Source organism: Nyctereutes procyonoides, unplaced genomic scaffold (assembly GCF_905146905.1).
Source record: "Nyctereutes procyonoides isolate TBG_1078 unplaced genomic scaffold, NYPRO_anot_genome, whole genome shotgun sequence".
Taxonomy (NCBI): Eukaryota; Metazoa; Chordata; class Mammalia; order Carnivora; family Canidae; genus Nyctereutes; species Nyctereutes procyonoides.
Window position 1 is genome coordinate 40,302,666 of NW_026575125.1, and position 23,372 is coordinate 40,326,037.

General features: G+C 47.4%; 1 protein-coding gene across 9 annotated transcripts in view; it reads left to right on the forward strand.

The window, feature by feature from the left end:
- The first annotated feature begins 1,806 nt into the window (after window positions 1–1,806).
- Window positions 1,807–23,372, forward strand: part of KRBOX4 (KRAB box domain containing 4) — a 37,403-nt gene continuing 15,837 nt past the window's right edge. For 2 of the 9 annotated variants that reach the window (XM_055338470.1, XM_055338468.1), the window contains exons 1-5: window positions 2,697–2,769; window positions 3,736–3,839; window positions 5,428–5,472; window positions 9,541–9,667; window positions 9,973–10,068. In XM_055338470.1, coding sequence (XP_055194445.1) covers window positions 2,730–2,769; window positions 3,736–3,839; window positions 5,428–5,472; window positions 9,541–9,667; window positions 9,973–10,068 — 412 coding nt within the window. In that variant the 5' untranslated portion in view covers window positions 2,697–2,729. The other 7 variants (XM_055338475.1, XM_055338472.1, XM_055338474.1 and 4 more) reach the window with 7 other exon arrangements.

Consider the following 23,372-nt stretch of genomic DNA (forward strand, 5'->3'; position numbering starts at 1 on the left):
GTACACATCTGAGCATCAGGAGCAACGGTGTAAAGCGAGTCTCCAAGACCACCCTCAGGCGAGATGCCGCTCTAGGACTCAGGACTCAGAAAACCTGTTCTCTTTTCCAGAGTCCTGAGAGTCCTTCTGAGCTGTTTCTTTTTTAAGATTTTATTTATTCATTCATGAGAGAGACAGAGAGAGAGAGAGAGAGAGAGAGAGAGGCAGAGAGAGAGAGACAGAGGGAGAAGCAGGCTCCATGGAGGGATATGGGACTCGATCCCAGGTCTCCATGATCAGGCCCCGGCCTGGGGGTGGCGCTCAACCGCTGAGCCACCCTGGCTGCCCACCCTGAGCTGTTCCATACCGGGTTATGACCTACTACAGTGAAAGCCTGCAGAGTAGAATCAGCAAAGGGAAGAGGTGCCTGGCGGGCTGGGGGCGGAGTCCAGCAGAAACCAGTCATGACAGGTCAGTTGTTTTCTCCCAAAGGAGTCACACAGTCAATGCTTAAATTCTCCCAGGAAGGATGTGTGAACAGAAACCTGCCAGGTGCTACCAGCCAGGGAAGCTCCCCCAGCCCTGGGGGTCCAGGGTTTTTAGGGAGGTGATGCGGGCGTGCAGCATCCATGGGACTGATGTTAGCTCCTCGGGCGACAGCCCTCCAGAGGTCAAGCTAATATAGCATGGCCCAGGGCCTCACACATGCAAAACCAGATGTTCACCATAAGTCACACTGTTTGCATAAACGATCTGGCCAAACTGGAACAGCAGTGCTTAGAATACAAAAACACTCTTACTAGGCAAAATGTGACAGGGGCTTAGTGGTGGTCTCCCCAGAGCCAGACAAGGGCCGGTCCTCCTGAAACAGGATTTTCCTTGGAATGTACGGGGCTTGAGCAATCCAGGCCTCCTAGGTCTACTCCTTACAAGTCATCTGCACTTCTTTAGAAGTCTAGTCGCCAACAGAAAAAAAAAAAAAAAAAAAGGTGTTCAGCTGACTACGAGGGGCGATCCTGGGTGAGGCTGGAGCCAGGCACAGGCACACAACCGGGCACGAAGGTGGCAAAGGGGAAGGCCACACTGTGGGAAGGTACCGCAGTGGCACAGGCACGTTACCCGGTTTGTATGAGAAAAGAGTGTACACTGCCACCACGAACCAGGTGCCTGCTGTGGGCTAAGCCCTGGGCTTGGGGCTGTCAGATGCACCTGACATCGATCACAAAGCCCTTTAGGCAGGTGGTCTTCAGCTGTGAGTCAAGGGGCCAAAAAGAGGTGGCGACAAGCCTTCTCCCCTATGGACTGACATACCCTAAGAGCCCGTACAGAGGATGCACTGGAAGAGCACCCCGGCATGTTTCGAGGTTCCAAAGTGACACAGTCACACTAGGAATGCTGGCATTGCAGGAGTGCCAGACCCGTGTCCTTCACCAGGCCCTACCCGGACCATTAGGCCTTCCCGTTCCGCGTGAGCACTTGTCCCTGTATCGTGAGGACATGGGCAGGGTCTGACCAGGGCTGGAGACCAGGTATTTCTGCAGCTGGGGCTTTCTCCATGGTCCCCGGGGCACTGGCCGACTAACACAACTTTTCGCGCCTCCTGATAGTCATGTCTGAAAAGAAGGTTAGCGGGTCACCGCTCCTCTAGAAATGCAGAAGCAGTATCTCTCGGCCTGGCCATAACTTAATGGAATTCATTCCCAGTGGAGAGCAATAATACCCCCTCGCACGCCTGAGGGAACACAGGCTCTTCTCCCTCCCGGGACGCCAGCACAAAGCTTGCACGGTCACTTCCCAGAACCATGCGCTGTAGATCTGGGCTATGAATCATCTCGATCATCCAGGGAACATGAGTTAACTCACAGAGGGGAAAGGGAAAGAGAGGGGGAAAAGCAGTAGGTTGAAATGGAAGATCACATACACGTACGATGGATGCCACGATGGTTTTTGTCACATGCTTCTCTCCACGGTGCGTGGCACCTGCTGTGGCTCTAGCGCAGGAGGAGCTCGGCACCAACTGAGCTGACACCCGACCACGCACCGCCCGAAGAGTTCTGCGGGGTGACCAGGCACCCTTGTAGGGCCTGGTCCTACAAGGGCGGCACACACTTGGCCTCTTTCGCCCAGATCCTGACAAGTATCAGAAGTCTGTCCCCAAGGGCACTTAACAGGCTTTCTGTGTATGCTACCAACTGTGTATGCTACCAACGACTGCCACTGGCAGAGACCAAGACTCTCTGCTTACGTTAGGCAATGTTGTCCAAAAGCAAAAACCACAGTCTCCCCGGACGCCCGGGATGCCTGACTGGGGCCACGGGATTTATTTCAGGAGAATCCGGCATCGGGGGCATCGGGGTTTCTCGGTCTGCGCGTGGGAGTGGCCCTGCAGCTTGCTCCCAACCCTCCTCGGGGCCACTTCCCGCAACTGGGCCTGACCCCTGCTCTCTGACCCCTGGGCCGGGGAAGCATATGGCGCCCAGGGAGCGGCCCCGCCCCCAAGATGGCCGCGCCCATGTGCCGCTGAGGACCGCAGCAGGCGCCACTACCGTTTCTTATTCTGAGAGCCCGAGGAAGCGGACAGCGCGGCTTTGGGAGACGGAGGTTGCGCAGCAGAGCGGCGCTACAGAGGGCGCTTCGGCCTCGGAGGCGGTGGGACCGGGGCCCCTGACAGCCTCCGCTGGCGCCTCGCCGACGGGAGACGCCACCCCACCCCCACCCCGACCCCCGCGCCGGCCTGATGTGCGCCGAAAATGGTTGCACGAACCGCTGTTGGCGGCGCGAACAAACCGGGTCAGAATCGCTGCCCGCGACGCGCGCCATCTTGGCCACTGGCAGCAGCGCCCCCCTCCTTCCCAAAGCCGATCGTGCGCGTGCGCGGCGCTCCGACCTCGGGCTGCGGGGCGACGGGAGCGGAAGTGCTCCGCCGACCCGAGGGCGGTGCGAGGTCGCGCCAGTTGTTGTTATCCGCCCGGACTGGCGGGTTCTGGTAGCCAAGTACGGGGAGGCGGAGCGGACACGGGCCGGAGGGGAGGGCGGGGTGATGGGTTCGCGTCCTCTGAGGGCTCGGGGCCGAGGGGTGAGTGTGGGCGGCGCGTCGCGGGCGACGCGGAGTGACACAGTCAGTGACTTTGCTGAGGGCCTAGTAAGTGCAAGGCGCCCTTGGGGGTCAGGGTCATCTTCGCGATGGCCAGTGAGCAGGTGTTACCGTTATCTTCGTCGCGAGAAAGCAAGAACAGAAAGGCTCGCAATCCTGTCCAAAGTCACACAGCTAGTAAACCCCGGCGGATCCTTCTAGCCACCACCCCCGCCCCGCCCCAACCCGCCCGCCAGCCCTTACTTAGGCCTTTCTAACTAACGTTCCCTCCCACCCTCCCAAAGGTGATCATGTTTGCTGCTTGCTGCCTGCCTTCCCTGGTAGAATAGAGTTCCACCACAAGGGCGGGGAATTTTGATTCTTTGGTTCCCTGATGTGTCTACGTGTCTGCAACACGCAGAACAGGCACATTGCGGGCACTGGACATTTTCACCGTGAATGAAAGGGACAGGGCAGTTTGATTTCAGAAGGGGGGGGGGTGCGGGGGGGCGTGGTCAGGTCCTTGTCTGGTGATAATTGGGGTCCTACTGAGCGTCACTCTTCAGACTCAGACGAGGCCTTGTGCTTCCTTCCATAAAGGAGAACATTTGAGTTTTCCTCAACTTCACGCCATAGGGTGAAGGGGTTGCTAATTGCATCTCCTGTTTGGTCCTTCCTTCCAGGATCAGGTTGCATCGCTGAGACCACTGCTCACCAACTGCAGATTCCAGCTCACCTGCACCTGAGCTTCCTGGTCTACAGAAGAGCCCGTCTGAGGCCTTGGAAGGTGAGTTCCAGTGTCAGAGGCACAGATGGGGTGCTGCAGTTGATGGTCCTAGCTGAGATGCGTTTGTCGTCTCTGAATCCTTTGGTCCTGCATCCTTAGGAGCAAGAGAGCTCTTCTGAGAGGCTTAGGAGGAGGAACTTCAGCCCAGACCCAGAGCCCAGGGCAGAGGATGCAGGCTCTCAGGACAGATCCAGAACCCAGAGTGGGGAGTACAGGCTCACAGGACAGACCCGGACCGTAGGGCAGAGGGTGAAGGCTGAAGGACAGCCGATCCAAGAAAAGCTAGACCTGGAGTGGCCCCTTTCCCTGCTCCCCCTGGGAAAGAGCATGCTCAGCATGTAACGGTGGGCAGTTGAACCCCATCAGAGGAGAGAGGTGATGTGTACAGGTGGATGGAGGGATGCTGCCAGGAGGCAGGTGGCCCGCTACAGTCCTGCACGGGCAGGGGCAGGGTCACGAGGATCACTGCCAGCCTCACAAGAGTTTCTGGTCTCCTGACACTAGACACACATAATGCTCCCCTCTTTTCCATTGACTGTTTCTGGAATGCGTCAGCCCTAGAGTGTGAACATCCCACGCACCTCTAGCAGAAATGTGGGTTTTCCCTCTAGTCTGGCTAAAGCGTACAATAGTTTTGTATCGGTTTCTTTTTTACTTGGCAAAATCTGTAATCAGTCTGGAGGTACGCCGTCTTCTGGTTCCGCTACCTCGTTATGGTGCTGCTGTCATTGGACCTGAGGGCGTGAGTCGTGAAGCTGCACGGAGCCGAACCCTGTTGTCCTGAGGCTGCCTGGGTGTGTGTGTGGGGGGGGTGCTGTGGTGACAGCAGCTACTCTGTGCAGAAGCTCCTTGCGGAGACTCATTTTGAAACTGCAGAGCAGGGAAGAACAGGCCATTGAATGGACCTCCTGGGAAAGGAGGAAGTCAGGAGCCAGGAATGCGGTGGAGGCAGGCCAGCGAAGGGCAGCGTGTGCAGTGCAGGGTGCCAAGGTCGGTGGTTTCCAGCTCCTGTGGAATGACCAGTGCTGGGCTCCTCCCCTCCCTCCCTGCGCCCTGCCTCCCCTCCCTGCCCCTCCTCCAGCCCTGGTTTCTCTCCACCTGCAAACCACAGCCAGCCAGATGTCACTGTCCCCCAGACTCTGCTCGGGGTCTGTCACCTCCGAGGCTCAGTGTAATCATTTCTCATTTGCATCTTATGAGTAATGATGTTCACATTCAAAAACGCAAGTAAAGAAAAGCAGAAAAGTGAAATCCCCCATCCGAGAAAACCAATGTCAGCCATTTTAATAAATGCTCTCGTACGCTGCTGCTCATCAGTATGCACATAACGGTGAACAAATGAGCTTGGGTTGCACTTGCTTTTTCTTAATCTGCTTCTAAATATGTGGAGAAATGAAACAAGATTCGTTTTGGAAAGCCCGTAAACACAAGTCGTGGGCTTATCCATGTCCCAAGGGACCGGGCTGGAGGTCCCAGGCACATTTGCACGTCATTCTCCCCAGGACGCAAAGGTGATTGTTATTAGGCTGGTGGGGATGGTCTCCTGGCTGAGCGCCCTGATCTTGAGCCCCTCATTCTGTCTCCCTAGATCTCCGCCCTTTGTCCAGGGCAGACCGAGATGGCCACGGCCCAGGTGAGTTCCTCTTTACCCCCTCCTTTGTTTCCAGTGGACTTGAGGCAGCTTTGGGGGATCTGCACTGTAACCTTAACAAATCAGTCCTTCCCCTCAGCTGTGGCTGCTTTCTCTTCAGGCTCTGATCCACCTACGGTTTCCCTGATCCTTCCCTCCCCATAGAAACCAAACACAATAAAACAAGAGAAGATAGCAAGAGAGTGAGCATTCTTATCAGACTTCTTCCACTGGGAAACGCACCTCCTCCGTTTTCTTTTACTTCTCGGGGAAGCTCGTTCCAGTCCATAGACTCGTGTGCTCTTCCCGTGTCTCCACTTCCACCTTCCACCTGTTTGCTTTTTCGTTATGTTCAAAATGCCGAAAGGAAAGCCATGCCTGATGTTCTGTGCGTTAAAGAATAGCCCGAACGCCCCTGTTCCTTCTGCCCCCGGTGCCACGTTTCTCCTCAGACTCCCCACTGGCAATAGTTTTGGGATGGTGTGGGGTGGCTGCGTTTCCGTCAGGTTCACTCGCTGAGAACGGGTCCGTTGGCCGTGTCGGGTGGGTGTTTTTGCACAAGGGCCATCCGAGCCCCGCTCCCATCTTCTTTTCCTGCCTGGTTATTTTCTGGATGGTGTTCCTCCTCAGCACAGAAAGATGATTTCCGTTACTCTGCAGTGCTAGGGATGTATCATCCAACTCTTGCTCTGTTTGCGTATTCAGGTTTTGAATGTTCTTTTTCTGTTGTATATGGTGCCTCTTGGATGACTCTTCATGTGTGTGCTCAACAGTGCGGGGGGTTTATGTATCCTCACCTGGAGGTTGGATTTTGGGTCTAAGGTATTCACACTTTAATTGGCTGTCCCAAATCCTACACTGATTACTCCTTTCCCAGAATGTGAAAAAAAGAGACCAGATAGTTCCTGTGTCCGGCTTTTCCAGGATGTTGAAAGTCGAAAATGAGTCCAGTCGGTTCTGTGAAGCCACTTCACCTTAGGTTTGATAAAGATGTCACAGAAAGTAAGTTACATACCCGATGCACTTGACAACACGGATACCAAGATTCTAGAAACATGTTCTGAATAGGGCGTTAATAAGCTGAATTGAGCACTGCGGAATGATTTGTCCATACGGTAAAAAAATTCAGACAAAAGCCTTGTTTGACAAAGGGTACAAACTAATTCTTCTGTCTCCCCCATGCCCCTTCTCCTTCCTCATTCATTCATTCTTGGAGAGATCACGCATGCACATCTCTTTCTTGTAAGAGTGCCCTTTACTTCAGATTTCTTCCTTCACGTGAGACTCAAGCACATTCCGGACTTTTCCGCGACCATTCCATTTCGTTGTGCGTTTGAACAACCCCAGAGTTGGGCACGCTTGGCACGTGGGTCAGGTCAGGCTGTGTGTGGAGGGCTGTTGTGTGCCTTGGAGGATAGCTAACTGTGTCACTGCCCTGGATTGTCTTGATGTCAGTGTCCCCACCCACTCCCCCTTGTGGTGACAATGAAGAGTTTCTTTTTTTTTAATATTTTATTATTTTTTTATTGGAGTTCAATTTGCCAACATATAGCATAACACCCAGTGCTCATCCCATCAAGTGCCCCCCCTCAGTGCCCGTCACCCAGTCACCCCCACCCCCCGCCCACCTCCCTTTCCATGAGAGACTCCTAAGAATGAAGAGTTTCTACAGACCTTGCCAGCTGTTGCCCGGAGGGCTAAATCACCGGCGCGTGGTACCCCATTTCCAAAAATGGCTATGCGATATTCCACTGGCTGGAAATACCAGTATGTCTTAACCCTTCTGCCAGGGATGTACATCAAGGATACCCTGGTCTTTTGATGTCATAAACGGTGCAGCAGTACTTCCCCGTGCACGTTTTCAGTTTGTTCCTCGTGAGCATGTCTGGTCTGCAAGGTAGCTTATTAGACGTGAGGAATCTAGGTCAGCGGCGATGTGCATCTTGAATTTTGACAGCGGATGGCCACTGAGGCAGGTGTTGCCCTGTGCTCACCAGTGTGGTCATGGTCCCTAACACCTGACTTGTCACTTGGGAAGGGTGAGCAGGGGTGGGCTGCTCTGAGAACTTCTCCTGCTGGCAACACATGCCTGTCACTGCCCCTGTGCACACGGTGTGGCCTGGCGTGTGTCGGTCTGCTGTGCTGAGCAAACTGCTGCCACGTGTGGCCTGTTGGGGCCCTGCGGGTGCCACACATCCCCCAGATCGAAGACCAGCCAGTGTGGGTGGGACAGGAGGAGATCCAGAGCGTAAAGGGTTGGAGTATTGTGCGCGCTCTCTCTCTCTCTCTCTCTCTCTCTCTCTCTGGCGGGAATCTGGCCACTCAGAAACTTCTGAGCTTCTGTGTGGTGCTGACAAGACCAAACACAGACCTTTCCTTCTCTACCTCAGTCTGCTGACCGGGTCAGACTCCCACCCTCCTGCTTCCTGTTCCCTTTCGTGACGGAGTAGCCACAATCAGCAGTCTGAGGACTGTGAAGGAAAAACCCAACGCAGCCGTTGCGGTCCTGGAAACAGCCCGGTTCTTCCCACTGTGTCTTTCCTGCCTATCTTTCTCCCGGGTGTCTCCTCCACGCTCACACGGAACACTTTCTCCCCGGAGGTGTCGAAGGTTTGCCCCACCCCCACACAGCTCTCTGCCACAGCAGCTGGGCGTCCTGCCCCGAACTCAGTATTGACACCATCTCTCTGGAGAGAGATCCTAGATCACATCCCACAGGTCGAGGGTTCGGTCCCACCAGACTACCACCCCCCCACATGCCCCATCAGATGCCAGCACCAGGCACAGGTTTTCGAGCAGCACGCTATAGATGAGAGGGACCAGTGACCCCCTCCTTGGATTCGATTACTTGCTAGAGTGGCTCACAGGACTCGGGGGCACAGTTACTTACATTTACTAGTTCATTAAAGGACACGATGAAGGACCCGCATGAATGGCCAGATGAACAGATATATAGGGCAAGCCTGGGAGGGCCCTGAGCTCGAGAGCTTCTGTCCCCATGGACTGGCAAGCATCATCCTCCCGGTATATAGATGTGTTCACCCACCTGGAAGCTCCCCGAATCCTACGCTATTGAGACTTTATGGAGGCTTCAGAACACAAGTACGATCAATTGTTAACTCCACCTCCAGCCCCCCCCCCTCCCAAATCTGGAGAAAGGTGAGTGGGGCTTAAAATCCAGAGCTTCCAATCACAGCTTGGCCTTTCTGGTCACCAGCCCGTCAGCTCAACTAGAGTCCCCTCATTAGAACATGAGATGCTCCTTGTATTCTTCTCACTTGGGGATTTATAAGGGTTTCAGGAGCTCTGCAACAGGGACCTAGAGCAAGGCCTGTATATACTTTGTTACGTCCTAGTCCTGACGGAGGCGCTGTGTTTAGAACCGTTGTCATAGCTCTGTGTCCCCGCGAAGCCTTCTCTGCCAGCCCCAAGCGGAACCGACTTCCTTCTATTCTCTGTTCCCTGTGCTGCATCTGCACCGCCCTCGGAGGACAGCCCCCCTCCGCACCCCCGCCGCTCTCCCTCCCTTTTTTCATAGGTGAGTTTGTAAGTGTTGTGTTCCTCCCTCTACTAGGTGGAAGCTCCTTCAGTTCAGAAGGTGTGTGTTTGTTTTTATCAACCTTTATATCCTCTGGCCGTACCAGCTTGGTCTGTGTTCAGTCAGTGAGCCGAAAGACTGCATTTCCAGAGGAAGATACTTTTGACACCTATTCTGTTTCTTTATAAAGTTTACGATAACTTTGGTTACAGAAACACTCCGTGCACTACATGGTCTCAAATTGCGTAGTGACTGGCAAAGAACAGTTCTGTAGAGAAAGGCAGTGCAGTGTCGTGTTGAAACACGTGGGTGCGGAAGGCAGAGCACACGTGTTCTGATCCCTGTATTGGAGCTGTGTGACCCTGGGCAGGCGACTTTCCGCTCTGTGTAAAGCCAATCTGTCCTCATCTGTCGGGGTCTCCTGGGGTGGGAGCCATATTGAATCTCTTCTACCTGTGGAAGACTTAGGGTGGGACGTACCGTCCGTTCCCCAAGCCCATCCCTCTGGGCTAATGAGGCCTGTGCTGTTGCAGGAATCGTTGACCTTCAGGGATGTGTGTGTGGACTTCACCCTGGAGGAGTGGCAGCAGCTGGACTCGGCTCAGAAGAACCTCTACAGGGATGTCATGCTGGAGAACTACAGCCACCTGGTGTCCGTGGGTGAGGGCGGTCCACAGTATGACCGGAACACAGCCCACTCGTGTCACCCACTCTGGGGCTTGTGAAGCCCAAGGCTCCCCGCTGAGAAGTCACAGTCCCGATTGCAAACGCCTCCCCCCCCCACCCCGCCCCGGGATATGTATGGCTTGTGCTCCTCTGTGAATGTTCTGGGCTGAGGGGCAAAGGGCTCTCCTCATGGGGCAAAGGGCTCTCCTCTGGACCCTCTGCAGTTGGCAAGGCTAGGTCTCGGTTCTGGAATGCCTCTGGCGTTGATAACGACCTCCTGTGTCATTTCCCGTCCTCAGGATACCTAGGTGCCAAACCAGATGTGGTCCTCAGATTGGGACGAGGAGAGGAGGCCGGCATGACAGAGGGAGAGACGCCAACGTGGAAGTATCCAGGTGAGTGGGCGCTGGGCCAGTCAGGCCAGGCCAGGGGACCTAGGAGGTGAGCGAGAGCTGGGTGTCAGGGCCATGCCTGGGAGCTCTTCTCGGCGCTCCTGGACTCTGGGACACGACTTGGGTTCGAGGAAACGAGCCGCCGTCATATCCAGGAGCCGCCTGCACCTGCCACCCTCCCTTGGCCCCCTTGTTCTGACTTGGGGTTCAGACAGTGTGGCCACTGCTGCTGTCAGATGCCATCTCTACCTGCCAGTATCCTGAGCCTTCCCTCTTCCCCGCTCCCCCTCCTTTCTGGAAGCTTTCAGGGTGTTTCTCCTCCCCTGGGCATTGGCTTTTTCCTCAGAAGAGGCATGGCTGTAGGGGTGAGGCTTCCCCTTTATTTGTCATGCTGTGGGCCTCTTACATCTGACGCTCAGTGTTTCTTCAGCCTCAGGGAAGTTATCCCGCCTGGCTTGTCGGGGTTGGTGTGGCTCTAAAGCGTTGCTGGCACCCTCTGGCTCTGCCAGGCCAGGCGGCCGCCACGCTCTTCTCTGCGCCCATGTCGTGCTCGTCAGCGTCTGCCTTCCCGGGACCGTGTCCTCTCTTCTCAGGTCCTCAGTCTCTTCCAGACGTGACTGGACTCTCCACCTGATGTCAGATTCCAGCTCTTACCATGCCTCCCTCCCACTCACCCATTTTTGTCTTCTGTGTCCTCTCTGTATCTACTCAGAACGCAAGGGACCTAGACAGGACGTTACTCCCAGGCAGCCTGCTTCACGGAGCTTGGCCGCCATCCTGGGCACAGCTGCTCTTTGCCTTGGTCGTGGGTTTGGTTGGTTTGGTTGGTCTGGGTCCCTCGAGTGCTCCACATGCTCTTCAGATGCCGGTCTTCCCCCGTTCCTTGCACACTCACAGTGGTGTCTCTGTGGGCCCGTCCGAAGACATCTGTCTAGAGCCCTGGGACTACCGGGTGTGCTCTGTGACCTGCAGCCCCGGCTCTAAGCAGGCTCTTGGGGGCCACCTCAGCTTACACGTGTGAATCCGCTCTGCACGGGGGTTTGGAGTTTAGCTGCAGAGCCCCGGCTCTACTGCACTCTGGCCCGGCCACAACCCCTCGTGTCTCCCGGACGGCTGCCCCAGAGCCCTCCTCTGCTGGGCTGTGCACCCTCTTCCTCAGGGCCTCCCTGGGCTGGCCCGCACCCACCTCCCTGTAGCTTCTCCCAGGGAGGGGGTGGGGGTACGGTGTCCTCTTCGTTGCTCCGTCAACCTCATACCCACTGCTGCCTTGTACAGACTCCTCAGGCTTTCTGCTCTCCCCGTGGCATGCTTTTCCCTGCCTCCAGGGCTTTCCAGGTATTGAAATGTCCGAGTCCCATTCTCAGTTCAGTGGTGCCCTGGGAGGAGGAAGCACAAACTCAGAGGCACAGTCCCCTCCTCGAGTCCAGTTGCCTTATGTGAAAATCTGTGTGATACTGAAAGTAACCATGAGCATGCTCATTGTCAGCGCGGGCAGTACAGGAGACGGGTCGCGTCAGCACATCCCCAGCCACACCTCCAAGGGCTTGTCTGCCTCTTCTCTCAGTTTCTGTTTGTAATTCTGCTGAGGGTCACCTCCTGGGTCCCGGGAATGCCTTCACACATGCATTTCTGGAGATTTCTATGTTATCTCCCCTCTATATGTAAAATGAGGATTTAGCTCAGTTACACCCTGGCCTTCTCCTCAGATCTTCGCAATGTCTGTTAAGTTGTTATTTGTAGTTTTCCTGTTACATTTATAAGGGTAACCAGTATATCTAAGGTGCTTTTTTTTTTTTTTTGAAGATTTTATATATTATTTATTTAGAGAGAGCAAGCAAGGGGGGGGGGGCAGAGGCATAGGAGGAGAGGGAGAGAGAATCTCAGGCAGACTCTACACTGAGTGTGGAGCCTGACTCGGGCTCTCTATCACGACCTTGAGATCATGACCTCAGCCAAAAGAGGCAGCCCAATAGAGCTGAGCTTCTGTGCCTGCAGTCCATTTGGTAGCTTCTTTTAAACGGAGTTATGTGTCTCTGGCTGATTTTCTGCCTGGAACACAGAGCCCTAGAGAGTACCTGCATCTCATTCTTACCCATCCAGGTGTGGGAACATTCGGTAAGTATTTTTTCCTTTTGGAGAAGGGCAGAAGAATGGGGTTCTGTGTCCATCCACAGCCAGTGGTCAGCAACTCGGGCTTTGGAGCTCAGAGCCTGGATTTGATTTCTGGCTTCTTTGCTCACTAGCTGTCCCTCTGTGCACTTGACTCAGAGTCTCTTTTTTTTTTTTTCCTGTTTGTAGAATGGGGCTCATGCTAGAACTTCCAGGATTGTCAGAGTTTCATGAGTGGATGAATGTAAAGCACCAGGAAGGGTGCCTGGCACCCTGGGAGCTTTCAGTAGATGCTATCACTGTTTTTGTTGTTGACAATAGAATATTTCTTAATACAGTCTTTGTTACCCCAAGGTGTATCACATAGTGACCTGTGGACCCCTCACGATACTCACGCGTAGGCCCACCATGTGGAAATGGTTTCAGAAAGCCTCGGGTGGTACTGGTTCTGTGCATTTTGAGTGACGCTCCAGACAGTTCTGATGCCCATGTCTAGTTGAGATCCACTGGTTTCAGTATTCCCTGACAAGGGTTCAAAGGCACAGGGAGACATGGCCAGGCCTCACCCAGGGGCATGGGATCAGGTTGGGTGGGAAGACAGGAGCACGTGGACTCACTACTGGACTCGCTTGTTTTCCTTTTCCCCATTGTTCGAGACTTCAGGCTACTTCGGGACTGCTTATTCCCCTGGGCCCTGGAGGAAGTTTCTGGCAGGTCCCATAAATTCTCTAGTTGTTCTAATGGCGCCTCTGGGTGGCTCAGTTGTTTGGGCACCCGACTCTTGATTTTGGCTCAGGTCATGATTTTAGGGTCTTGGGATTGAGCCCTGTGTCAGGCTGTGCACTCAGCTGGGCACCTGTTTCTCTTCCTCTACCCCTCCCACTCTCCCTGCTCGTTCTCTGTCTCTCAAATAAATAAATCCTAAAAAGAATTCTCTGGTTTTTCTGAGATAAATCTTCTAGGAATGGTTAGTCTCAAGAGTGGCCTCACTATAATCTGAATTGTCCAGTCATGGGGGAGCCCTGGGCAGCTCAGTGGTTTAGTGCCTGCCTTCGGCCCAGGGGCGTGATCCTGGAGTCCCGGGATTGAGTCCCACATCGGGCTCCCTGCATGGAACCTGCTTCTCCCTCTGCCTGTGTCTCTGTCTCTCTCTGTCTCTCATGAAAAAATAAATATTTTTTTAAAAATGAATTGTCCCATGTAGTAGTGTGAAGTCTGAAGTTCATCAAAAGTTGTTGAGCTCTTCAGAGAAAGGTCTTTGCCTTTCTGCATTTTCCCTGTGTTTTGTTTTCTGTTTTGTTCACTTCTCTTTTACCTTTATTTCCTTTTTTCTACTTACTTTGGGTTTACTCTGCTGTTCTTTATTTAGTCCCCCCCCAACATTTTATTATAAAAATTTTCATGGCAAACAAGTGAAAGAATTATAGTTGAACACCCATAGAATTCCCCCTAGATGCTACAATGTACATTTTGCTGTATTTGCTTTTTCTTCTGTTTGTCTGTGTACTACTAATTCCTCTGTCCTTCCATCACTCCCTTTTCTTTTTGTGATGAGTTTCATTGTAAGTTTCGGAGATCAGTACACTTCACCCCGAAATACTTCCACAGGCCTATCATTAACTAGAGGTCACTACTTGTTAATATTGTTTGTCCTTAATGCTTAATAGGTATTTTAATTAAAGGAAATTAATAAGTAGAATCATATGGTATTTGGTTGTATGTGATAATGTTTTAACATAATCCCTATGTGTATTTCTCACATATTTTCGTTTTATATTTATGGTGATGTGACTCTTGTTTTTTTAAGTGAGCTTTATTGAGGTATAACTTCTATACTCTGAAGTTTACCTTTCTTATGTGTACGGTTCTATTGATTTGGCCAATAGATAGTCACGTTACCACCACCACCATCAAGATTTTGGACATTTTCTGTCCGGAAAAACCTCTTTTTTCCTTTCATTCTTTTTTATTTGTTTTATTTTTTATTATTATTTTTTGTTTCCTCATATTCTTAAACTTCTTTCCACCTCCAGATTTGTTTTTCTTTTCTTCTTGTTTGATTCTTTCTAGAATGTCATATAAATGAATCTTTTCGTATGTAGCCTTATTCCCCTCACTTCTTTCACTTAATGCTTTTTAATTTCATCCATGTTGTGGCATTTTTTGGTAGCTTGTGGATTTTTAAAAAGGTTTTATTTATTTGAGAGAGAGTGTGTGAGCACGCAGGAGGATTAGTAGGAAGGGGAGAGGCAGAGGCAGGGGGCTGATGTAGGGTTCAATCTCAGGACCCTGGGATCATGACCTGAGTCAAAGGCAGACCCTTAACCAACTGAGTCACGCAGGCACTGTGTTTTTCACTTTTATAGCCAAGGTATATCGTTTATCCGTGAACCACTTAAACGCCAGTTGAATTGTTCGTGATTTTGGTTATTATTATTATAAAGATTTATTTATTTATTCATGAGAGACACACACAGAGAGAAAGAGAGAGACAGAGACAGAGACATAGGCAGAGGGATAAGCAGGCTCTTTGCAGGAGCCCAGTGCGGGACTACATCCCAAATCCCAGGATCATGACCTGAGGTAAAGGCAGCCGCCCAACTGCTGAGCCACCCAGGCATCTCTGGTTCTTATAATTTTAAAAAAATATTTTATTTATTTATTTATTCATGAGAGAGGCACACACACACACAGAGGCAGAGACACAGGCAGAGGGAGAAGCAGGCTCCATGCAGGGAGCCCAACGTGGGACTCGATCCCGGGTCTCCAGGATCAGGCCCTGGGCTGAAGGCAGTGCTAAACTGCTGAGCCACCCAGGCTGCCCCCTCGTTCTTATAATTAAAGCTATCATTGATAAGTTAACTTTTATATCTGATATGAGATGTGGGTCAACATTCTTTTATTATGACTGTTTTTGCATGCTCAATTCCATTTGTTTCAGTAACATTTTTTTTATGATAAGGGTTTTTTAAGATATTCAGTAAAGGTTGTGTTTTTTTATTTTATTATTTTTTTGTTTAAATGCCAAGTGTTACTGAGGACTTTTTCATTTGTTGACCATTTGTATGTCTTTTTTGGAGAAATGTCTGTGCATGTTTTCTGCTCATTTCTTGTTTGAATTATTTGTTCTTTGGGTGTTAAGTTCAATAAATTCTTTATATTAGCCCTTTATCTGATGTGTCATTTGCAAATATCTTCTCCCATTCTGTCAGTTGTCTTTTGGTTTTGTCGACTGTTTCTTTTGCTGTGCAGAAGCTTTTTATCTTGATGATGTGCCAATAGTTCATTTTTGCCTTTATTTCCCTTCCCTTTGGAGACGTGTCTAGCAAGAATTTGATGTGGTTGAGGTCAGAGAGGTTGCTGCCTGTGTTCTCTAGGATTTTATGGATTCCTGTCTCACTTGTAGGTCTTTCATCCATTTTGAGTCTATTTTTGTGTATGGTGTGAGAAAATGGTTCAGTTTAATTCTATTGCATGTGGCTGATTTTCCCAACCCCATTTGTTGAAGAGACTTTTTTTTTTTATTGGATATTCTTTCCTGCTTTGTCAAAATTAGTTGATCATATAGTTGTGGGTCTATTTCTGGGTTCTCTCTTCTGTCCCATTGATCTCTGCGTCTGTTTTTCTACCATACCATACTATCTTGATATTACAGCTTTGTAATAGAGCTTGATGTCTGGCATTGTGATGCCACCAGCTTTAGTTTTCTTTTTCAGCATTCCTTTGGCTATTTGGGGTCTTTTGTGGTTCCATACAAATTTTAGGATTATTTGTTCTAACTCTGTGAAATAAGTTGATGGTATTTTGATAGGGATTGCATTGACTGTATAGATTGCTCTAGGTAACATAGATATTTTAATAATATTTGTTCTTCCAATCCATGAGCATGGAGCATTTTTTTCCATTTCTTTGGGTCTTCCTCAATTTCTTTCATGAGTGTTCTGTAGTTTTCGGAGTATAGATCCTTTGCCTCTTTGGTTAGGTTTATTGCTAAGTATCTTACGGTTTTGGTGCAATTGTAAATGGGATCGACTCCTTAATTTCTCTTTCTTCTGTCTCACTGTTAATGTGTAGAAATGCAGCTGATTTCTGTGCATTGATTTTATATCCTGCCACTTTGCTGAATTCCTGTATGGGTTCTAACAATTTTGAGGTGGAATCTTTTGGTTTTTCCACATAGAGTATCATGTCATGAGACATGATACTTTGCTGATTTGGATGCCTTTTATTTCTTTTTGTTGTCTAATTGCTGAGGCTAGGACTTCAAGTACTATGTTGAACAATGGTAGTGAGAGTGGACATCCCTGCCATGTGCCTGACCTTAGGGGAAAAGCTCTCATTTTTTCCCCATTGAGAATGATATTTGCTTTGGGCTCTAATTGCTGTATCCCAAAGGTTTTGAACAGTTGTGTTTTCATTTTCATTTGTTTCTATGAATTTTTTAAATTCTTTAATTTCCTGGTTGACCTATTCATTCTTTAGTAGGATGCTCTTTAACCTCCATCTATTTGAGTTCTTTCAAATTTCTTCTTGTGATTGAGTTAAGTTTCAAAGCATTGTGGTCTGAAAATATGTAGGGAATGATCCCAGTCTTTTGGTACCAGTTGAGACCTGATTTGTGACCCAGTATGTGGTCTCTTCTGGAGAATATTCCATGTGCACCCAAGAAGAATGTGTATTCTGTTGCTTTCTTTTTTTTAAATATTTTTTTTATTTATTCATGAGAGACACAGAGAGAGATAGGCAGAGACACAGGCAGAGGGAGAAGCAGGCTCCATACAGGAAGCCTGACGTGGGACTCGATCCCGGGTTCTCCAGGATCACGCCCTGGGCTTAAGGCAGCGCTAAACTGCTGAGCCACCCAGGCTGCCCCATTCTGTTGCTTTCTGATGGAATGTTCTGAACATATCTATGAAGTCCATTTGGTCCAGTGTGTCATTCAAAGCCCTTGATTCCTTGTTGATCTTCTGCTTAGATGATCTGTCCATTGCTGTCCATTGCTGAGAGTGGGATGTTAAAGTCTCCTACTATTATTGTATTATTATCAATGGGTTTAATTTTGTTATTAATTGGTTTATATAATTGGTTGCTCCCTTGTTAGGGGTATAAATATTTATAATTGTTAGATCTTCCTTAATTATGAGAGTGTCCTTCCTCATGTCTTATTACAGTATTTGGTTTAACATTTAATTTGTCTGATGTAAGGATTGCTACACCAGCTTTCTTTTGATGTCCATTAGCATGATAAATGGCTTGCTACCACCTCACTTTCAATCTGGAGGTGTCTTTGGGTCTAAAATCAGTCTCTTGCAGACAGCATATTGATGATCTTGCTTTTTTATCCAATCTGATACCCTGTGTCTTTTGATTCAGGTTTATGTGCTGTGTGGGTTTTTTTTTTTTTTAATTTCAGATTTCCATTGGTCATTGCTAGTTTACAGAAATTTTATTGATTTTTCTATATTGACCTTATATCCTGGGGTCTTCCTCAGCTCACATTATTAGTGCTAGTAGCTTTTTTGTGTATAGTTTCATATTTTCTATGTGAATAATCTTGTTTTTGTGAAAAAAACAAACATTTTATTTCTTCTTTTCCGATCTAGATACTTTTATTTCTTTTTCTTGCTTTATTCTACCAGCTAAGATCTTCAGTATAATGTTGACTAGGTATAGGGAGAGGAACATCCTTACCTCATTCCTGAGCTTGGGCCAAAAGCATTCATTCTTTCACCATTAGGTATAATTTAACTTGTAGGGTTTTTCATCAATGCCTGGTAAAAGTTGAGGACATTTCCTTCTAATCCTGGTTTTCTGGGAAGCTTTATCATGACTGGGTACTGAATGTTGCAAATGCTTTTATGTATTAATCGATATGATTGTGTTTTTTTTTCTTAGTTTTACATGTTACGTAATTATGTATATTGTTGGATTTAAGTCTGTCATTTTATTTCTTTTCTTTTTGTCCTCTCTTTTTTGGTTGTTGTTGTCTTGCTTCCTCATTTCCTCTCTTTGGAATATCTGATTATTTTTTAAATTAGACTTCTATTTTGGGATAACTAGATTCTCATGCACTGATAAGAAACAGTACAGAGACATTTCCTGTACCCTTACGCAGTGTCCCCAGTGGTGACATCTTACAAAACTATAGTACAAAATACAACCAGGATATTAACACAAATGCAAGTAAGATACAGAATATTTCCATCACCATAAGGAATTTTATAGCCATATTCATTTCTTCCTGTTGCGTGCGCTGCAGCAACACGATCAGGGTCCTGAGGATAAGGGGATGAGGAAAATAAAAGAAAAGAGATGGGGACAGGAGGGACACAGTGGATGATGTCCAAGCAGTGCCAGCTTTATTCAAGGTTTTACAACATTTTATAGCATGAGCAAAACAAAGCCAAGAAGGTGTTTATTTTTAGCAGGTTTGTGAAACCCTCCAAAGTTCCCTTTTCTCAGCATGCAAGACAGACTCACAGGTGCCAGAAGACCTTGGTAAATAGATAAGCTTGTTGCTCCAGATGTGCATACTTCAAAGGAATATTAGGTATGGTAAACAGACCAGCAAGGACAGACAGACCCTTATTTACATTTATGGACAGGTCAGAATAAGTTGTATCTATCGTGTTATGTGGGCAATCACGCACAAGCTAGCCCTGAGAACCATTGCTCAAGCCCTTTCTCAAGTGTCTACCAACTATTCACCCTTTAGGCTCCTGAGCCTTTTGAGTGAATGAGGGATGCAAGTCCGGGCCTGTTTGGTTCAGTTACTCCAGCTAGTTCGTGGTTGCCCACATCTTCCTACCCCTACCCTTACCTCTCCTTAAAGCTGGCAAGTACTAATTTGTTCTCCATTTTTATAATTTTGGTTTTTTTCAAGAATATTATACAAATGGAGTCATGTAGTATGTACTCTTATGGAATTGATTCTTTACACTCAGCATAATTCTTGGGGAGTCATCTGGTTTTTGTATTAGTAGTTTCTTCTTGTTTGTCACTGACTAGTATTCCCCTAAATGGATCTGCCACAGTTTATCTAACTGTTCTTTCCATTTGCCATAAGCATCTAAGATTCCTTCAATCTTTCTGCAGCTTGGTAGCTCATTTCCTTGTATGGCCAAGCAATATTCCTTGTATGGATGTACCAGTTTGTTCATCCTTTCAGCTGCTAAAGGGCTTCTAGGCTGCTTCCAGTTTTGGACCATTGTGAATAAAGCCACTATAAAGCTGTTATTGCTACATGAAAGTTTTTCTGTGGACTTAAGTTTCAACCCATGGTTCATTTCCTTTTTTCTTAACTTTTTTTTTTTATTGGAGTTCAGTTTGCCAACATATAGCATAACACCCAGTGCTCATCCTGCCAAGTGCCCCCGTCAGTGCCTGTCAACCAGTCACCCCAACCCCTCGTCCACCTCTACTTCCAGCACCCCTTGTTCGTTTTCCCAGAGTTAGGTGTCTCTCATATTTTGTCACCCTCACTGATATTTTCACTCATTTTTCTTTCCTTTCCCCTTTATTCCCTTTCACTATTTTTTATATTCCCCAAATGAATTAGACCATATAATGTTTGTCCTTCTCCTATTGACATATTTCACTCCATAATACACTCCAGTTCCATCCACATCAAAACAAATGGTGGGTATTTGTCGTTCCTAATGGCTGAGTAATATTCCATTGTATACATAGACCACATCTTCTTTATCCATTCATCTTTTGATGGACACCGAGGCTCCTTCCACAGTTTGGCTATTGTGGACATTGCTGCTAGAAACATCGGGGTGCAGGTGTCCCAGCGTTTCATTACATCTGTATCTTTGGGGTAAATCCCCAGCAGTGTAATTGCTGGGTCGTAGGGCAGATCTATTTTTAACTCTTTGAGGAACCTCCACACAGTTGTCCAGAGTGGCTGTACCAGTTCACATTCCCACCAACAGTGCAAGAGGGTTCCCCTTTCTCCACATCCTCTCCATCGTTTGTGGTTTCCTGTCTTGTTAATTTTCCCCATTCTTACTGGTGTGAGGGAGGTGGTATCTCATTGTGAGTTTGATTTGTATTTCCCTGATGTGATGGTCAGTGATATGGAGCATATTCCAATGTGCTTGTTGGCCATGTCTATGTCTTCCTCTGTGAGATTTCTGTTCATGTCTTTTGCCCATTTCATGATTGGATCGTTTGTTTCTTTGCTGTTGAGTTTAATAAGTTCTTTATAGATCTTGGATACTAGTCCTTTATCTTATAGGTCATTTGCAAATATCTTCTCCCATTCTGTAGGTTGTCTTTTAGTTTTGTTGACTGTTTCTTTTGCTGTGCAGAAGCTTTTTATCTTGATGAAGTCTCAATAGTTCATTTTTGCTCTTGTTTCCCTTGCCTTCATGGATGTATCTTGCAAGAAGTTGCTGTGGCCAAGTTCAAAAAGGGTGTTGCCTGTGTTCTTTTCTAGGATTTTGATGGATTCTTGTCTCACTTTTAGATCTTTCATCCATTTTGAGTTTATCTTTGTGTCTGGTGTAAGAGAATGGTCTGGTTTCATTCTTCTGCATGTGGCTGTCCAATTTTCCCAGCACCATTTATTGAAGGGACTGTCCTTTTTCCAGGGGATAGTCTTTCCTGCTTTGTCAAATATTAGTTGACCATAGAGTTGAGGGGCCATTTCTGGATGCTCTATTCTATTCCATTGATCTAGGTGTCTGTTTTTGTGCCAGTACCACACTGTGGTACTTGATGTGATCTTGATGATCACAGCTTTGTAGTAGTACAACCTGAAATCTGGCATTGTGATGCCCCCAGCTATGGTTTTCTTTTTTAATATTCCCTGGCTATTCAAGGTCTTTTCTGATCCCACACAGATCTTAAAATAATTTGTTCCAACTCTCTGAAGAAAGTCCATGGTATTTTGATAGGGATTGCATTAAACGTGTAAATTCCCCTGGGTAGCATAGACATTTTCACAATATTAATTCTTCCAATCCATGAGCATGGAATATTTTTCCATCTCTTTGTGTCTTCCTCAATTTCTTTCAGAAGTGTTCTGTAGTTTTTAGGGTATAGGTCCTTTACCTTTTTTGGTTAGGTTTATTCCCAGGTATCTTATGCTTTTTGGTGCAGTTATAAATGGGATTGATTCCTTGATTTCTCTTTCTTCAGTCTCATTGTTACTGTATAGAAATGCCACTGGTTTCTGGGCATTGATTTTGTATCCTGCCACACTGCCGAATTGCTGTATGAGTTCTAGCAATCTTGGGGTGGAGTCTTTTGGCTTTTCTATGTACAGGATCATGTCATCTGCGAAGAAGGAGAGTTTGACTTCTTCTTTGCCCATTTGAATGCCTTTTATTTCTTTTTGTTGCCTGATTGCTGAGGCTAGGACTTCTAGTACTATGTTGAATAGCAGTGGTGAGAGTGGACATCCCTGTCATGTTCCTGATCTTAGGGTAAAGGCTCCCAGTGTTTCCCCATTAAGAATAATATTTGCTGTGGGCTTTTCATAGATTGCTTTTAAGATGTGAGGAATATTCCCTCTATCCCTACACTCTGAAGAGTTTTGATCTGGAATGGATGCTGTATTTTGTCAAATGCTTTCTCTCCATCTAATGAGAGGATCATATGGTTCCTGTTTTTTCTCTTGTTGATATGATCTATCACGTTGATTGCTTTACAAGTGTTGAACCAGCCTTGCATCCCGGGGATAAATTCCACTTGGTCATGGTGAATAATCTTCTTAATATACTGTTGGGTTCTATTGGCTAGTATCTTGTTGAGAATATTTGCATCTGTGTTCATCAGGTATATTGGTCTATAATTCTCCTTTTTGGTGGGGTCTTTGTCTGGTTTTGGAATTAAGGTGATGCTGGCCTCATAGAATGAATTTGGAAGTACTCCATCTCTGTCTATCTTTCGGAACAGCTTTAGTAGAATAGATATTGTTTCTTCTTTAAACGATTGATAGAATTCCCCTGGGAAGCCATCTGGCCCTGGACTTTTGTGTCTTGGGAGGTTTTTGATGACTGCTTCAATTTCCTCCCTGGTTATCGGCCTGTTTGGGTTTTCTATTTCTTCCTGTTCCAGTCTTGGTAGTTTGTGGTTTTCTAGAAATGTGTCCATTTCTTCTAGATTGCCTAATTTATTGGCATATAGCTGCTCATAATAAGTTTTTAAATAGTTTGTATTTCTTTGGTATTGGTGATTTTATTAATTTGAGTCTTTTCTCTTTTGTTTTTAATAAGGCTGGCTAATGGTTTATCTATCTTAGTAATTCTTTCAAAGAACCAACTCCTGGTTTTGTTGACCTGTTCCACAGTTCTTCTGGTCACTATTTCATTGAGTACCGCTCGAGTCTTTTTTAACTGTCTTCTTCTGCTGGGTGTAGGATCTATTTGCTGTTTTTTCTCCAGCTCCTTTAGGTACAAGGTTAGCTTTTGTATTTGAGTTCTTTCCAGTTTTTGGATGGATGCTTGTATCGTGAGGTATTTCCCCCTCAAGACTGCTTTTGCTGTATCCCAAAGATTTTGAATGGTTGTATCTTCATTCTCATTAGTTTCCATGAATCTTTTTAATTCTTCTCAGATTTCCTGGTTGACCCTTTCATTTTTTAGCAGGATGGTATTTAACCTCCACATGTTTGAATTACTTCCCAACTTCCTTTTGTGGTTTAGTCCTAGTTTCAAAGCCATTATGGTCTGAAAATATGCAAGGGACAATCCCAATCTTTTGGTATCAGTTAAGACCTGATTTGTGACCCAGTATGTGGTCTATTCTGGAGAAAGTTCCATGTGCACTTGAGAAGAATGTGTATTCAGTTCATTTGGATGTAAAGTTCTGTAAATATCTGTGAAATCCATGTGGTCTAGTGTATCATTTAAAGCTTGTTTCTTTGGAGATGCTGTGCTTCGAAAATCTATCAATTGCAGAAAGTGCCGTGTTCAAGTCTCCCAGTATAAGTGTATTATTATCTAAGTATGTCTTAACTTTGGTTATTAATTGATTGATATACTTGGCCGCTCCCACATTAGTGGTATAAATATTCATGATTGTTAGGTCCTCTTGTTGGATAGATCCTTTAAGTATGATATAGTGTCCCTCTTCATCTCTTACTTCAGTCTTCGGGATAAACTTTATCTGATATGAGGATGGCTACCCCTGCTTTCTTTTGAGGACCATCTGAATGGTAAATGGTTCCCCAACCTTTTATTTTCAGG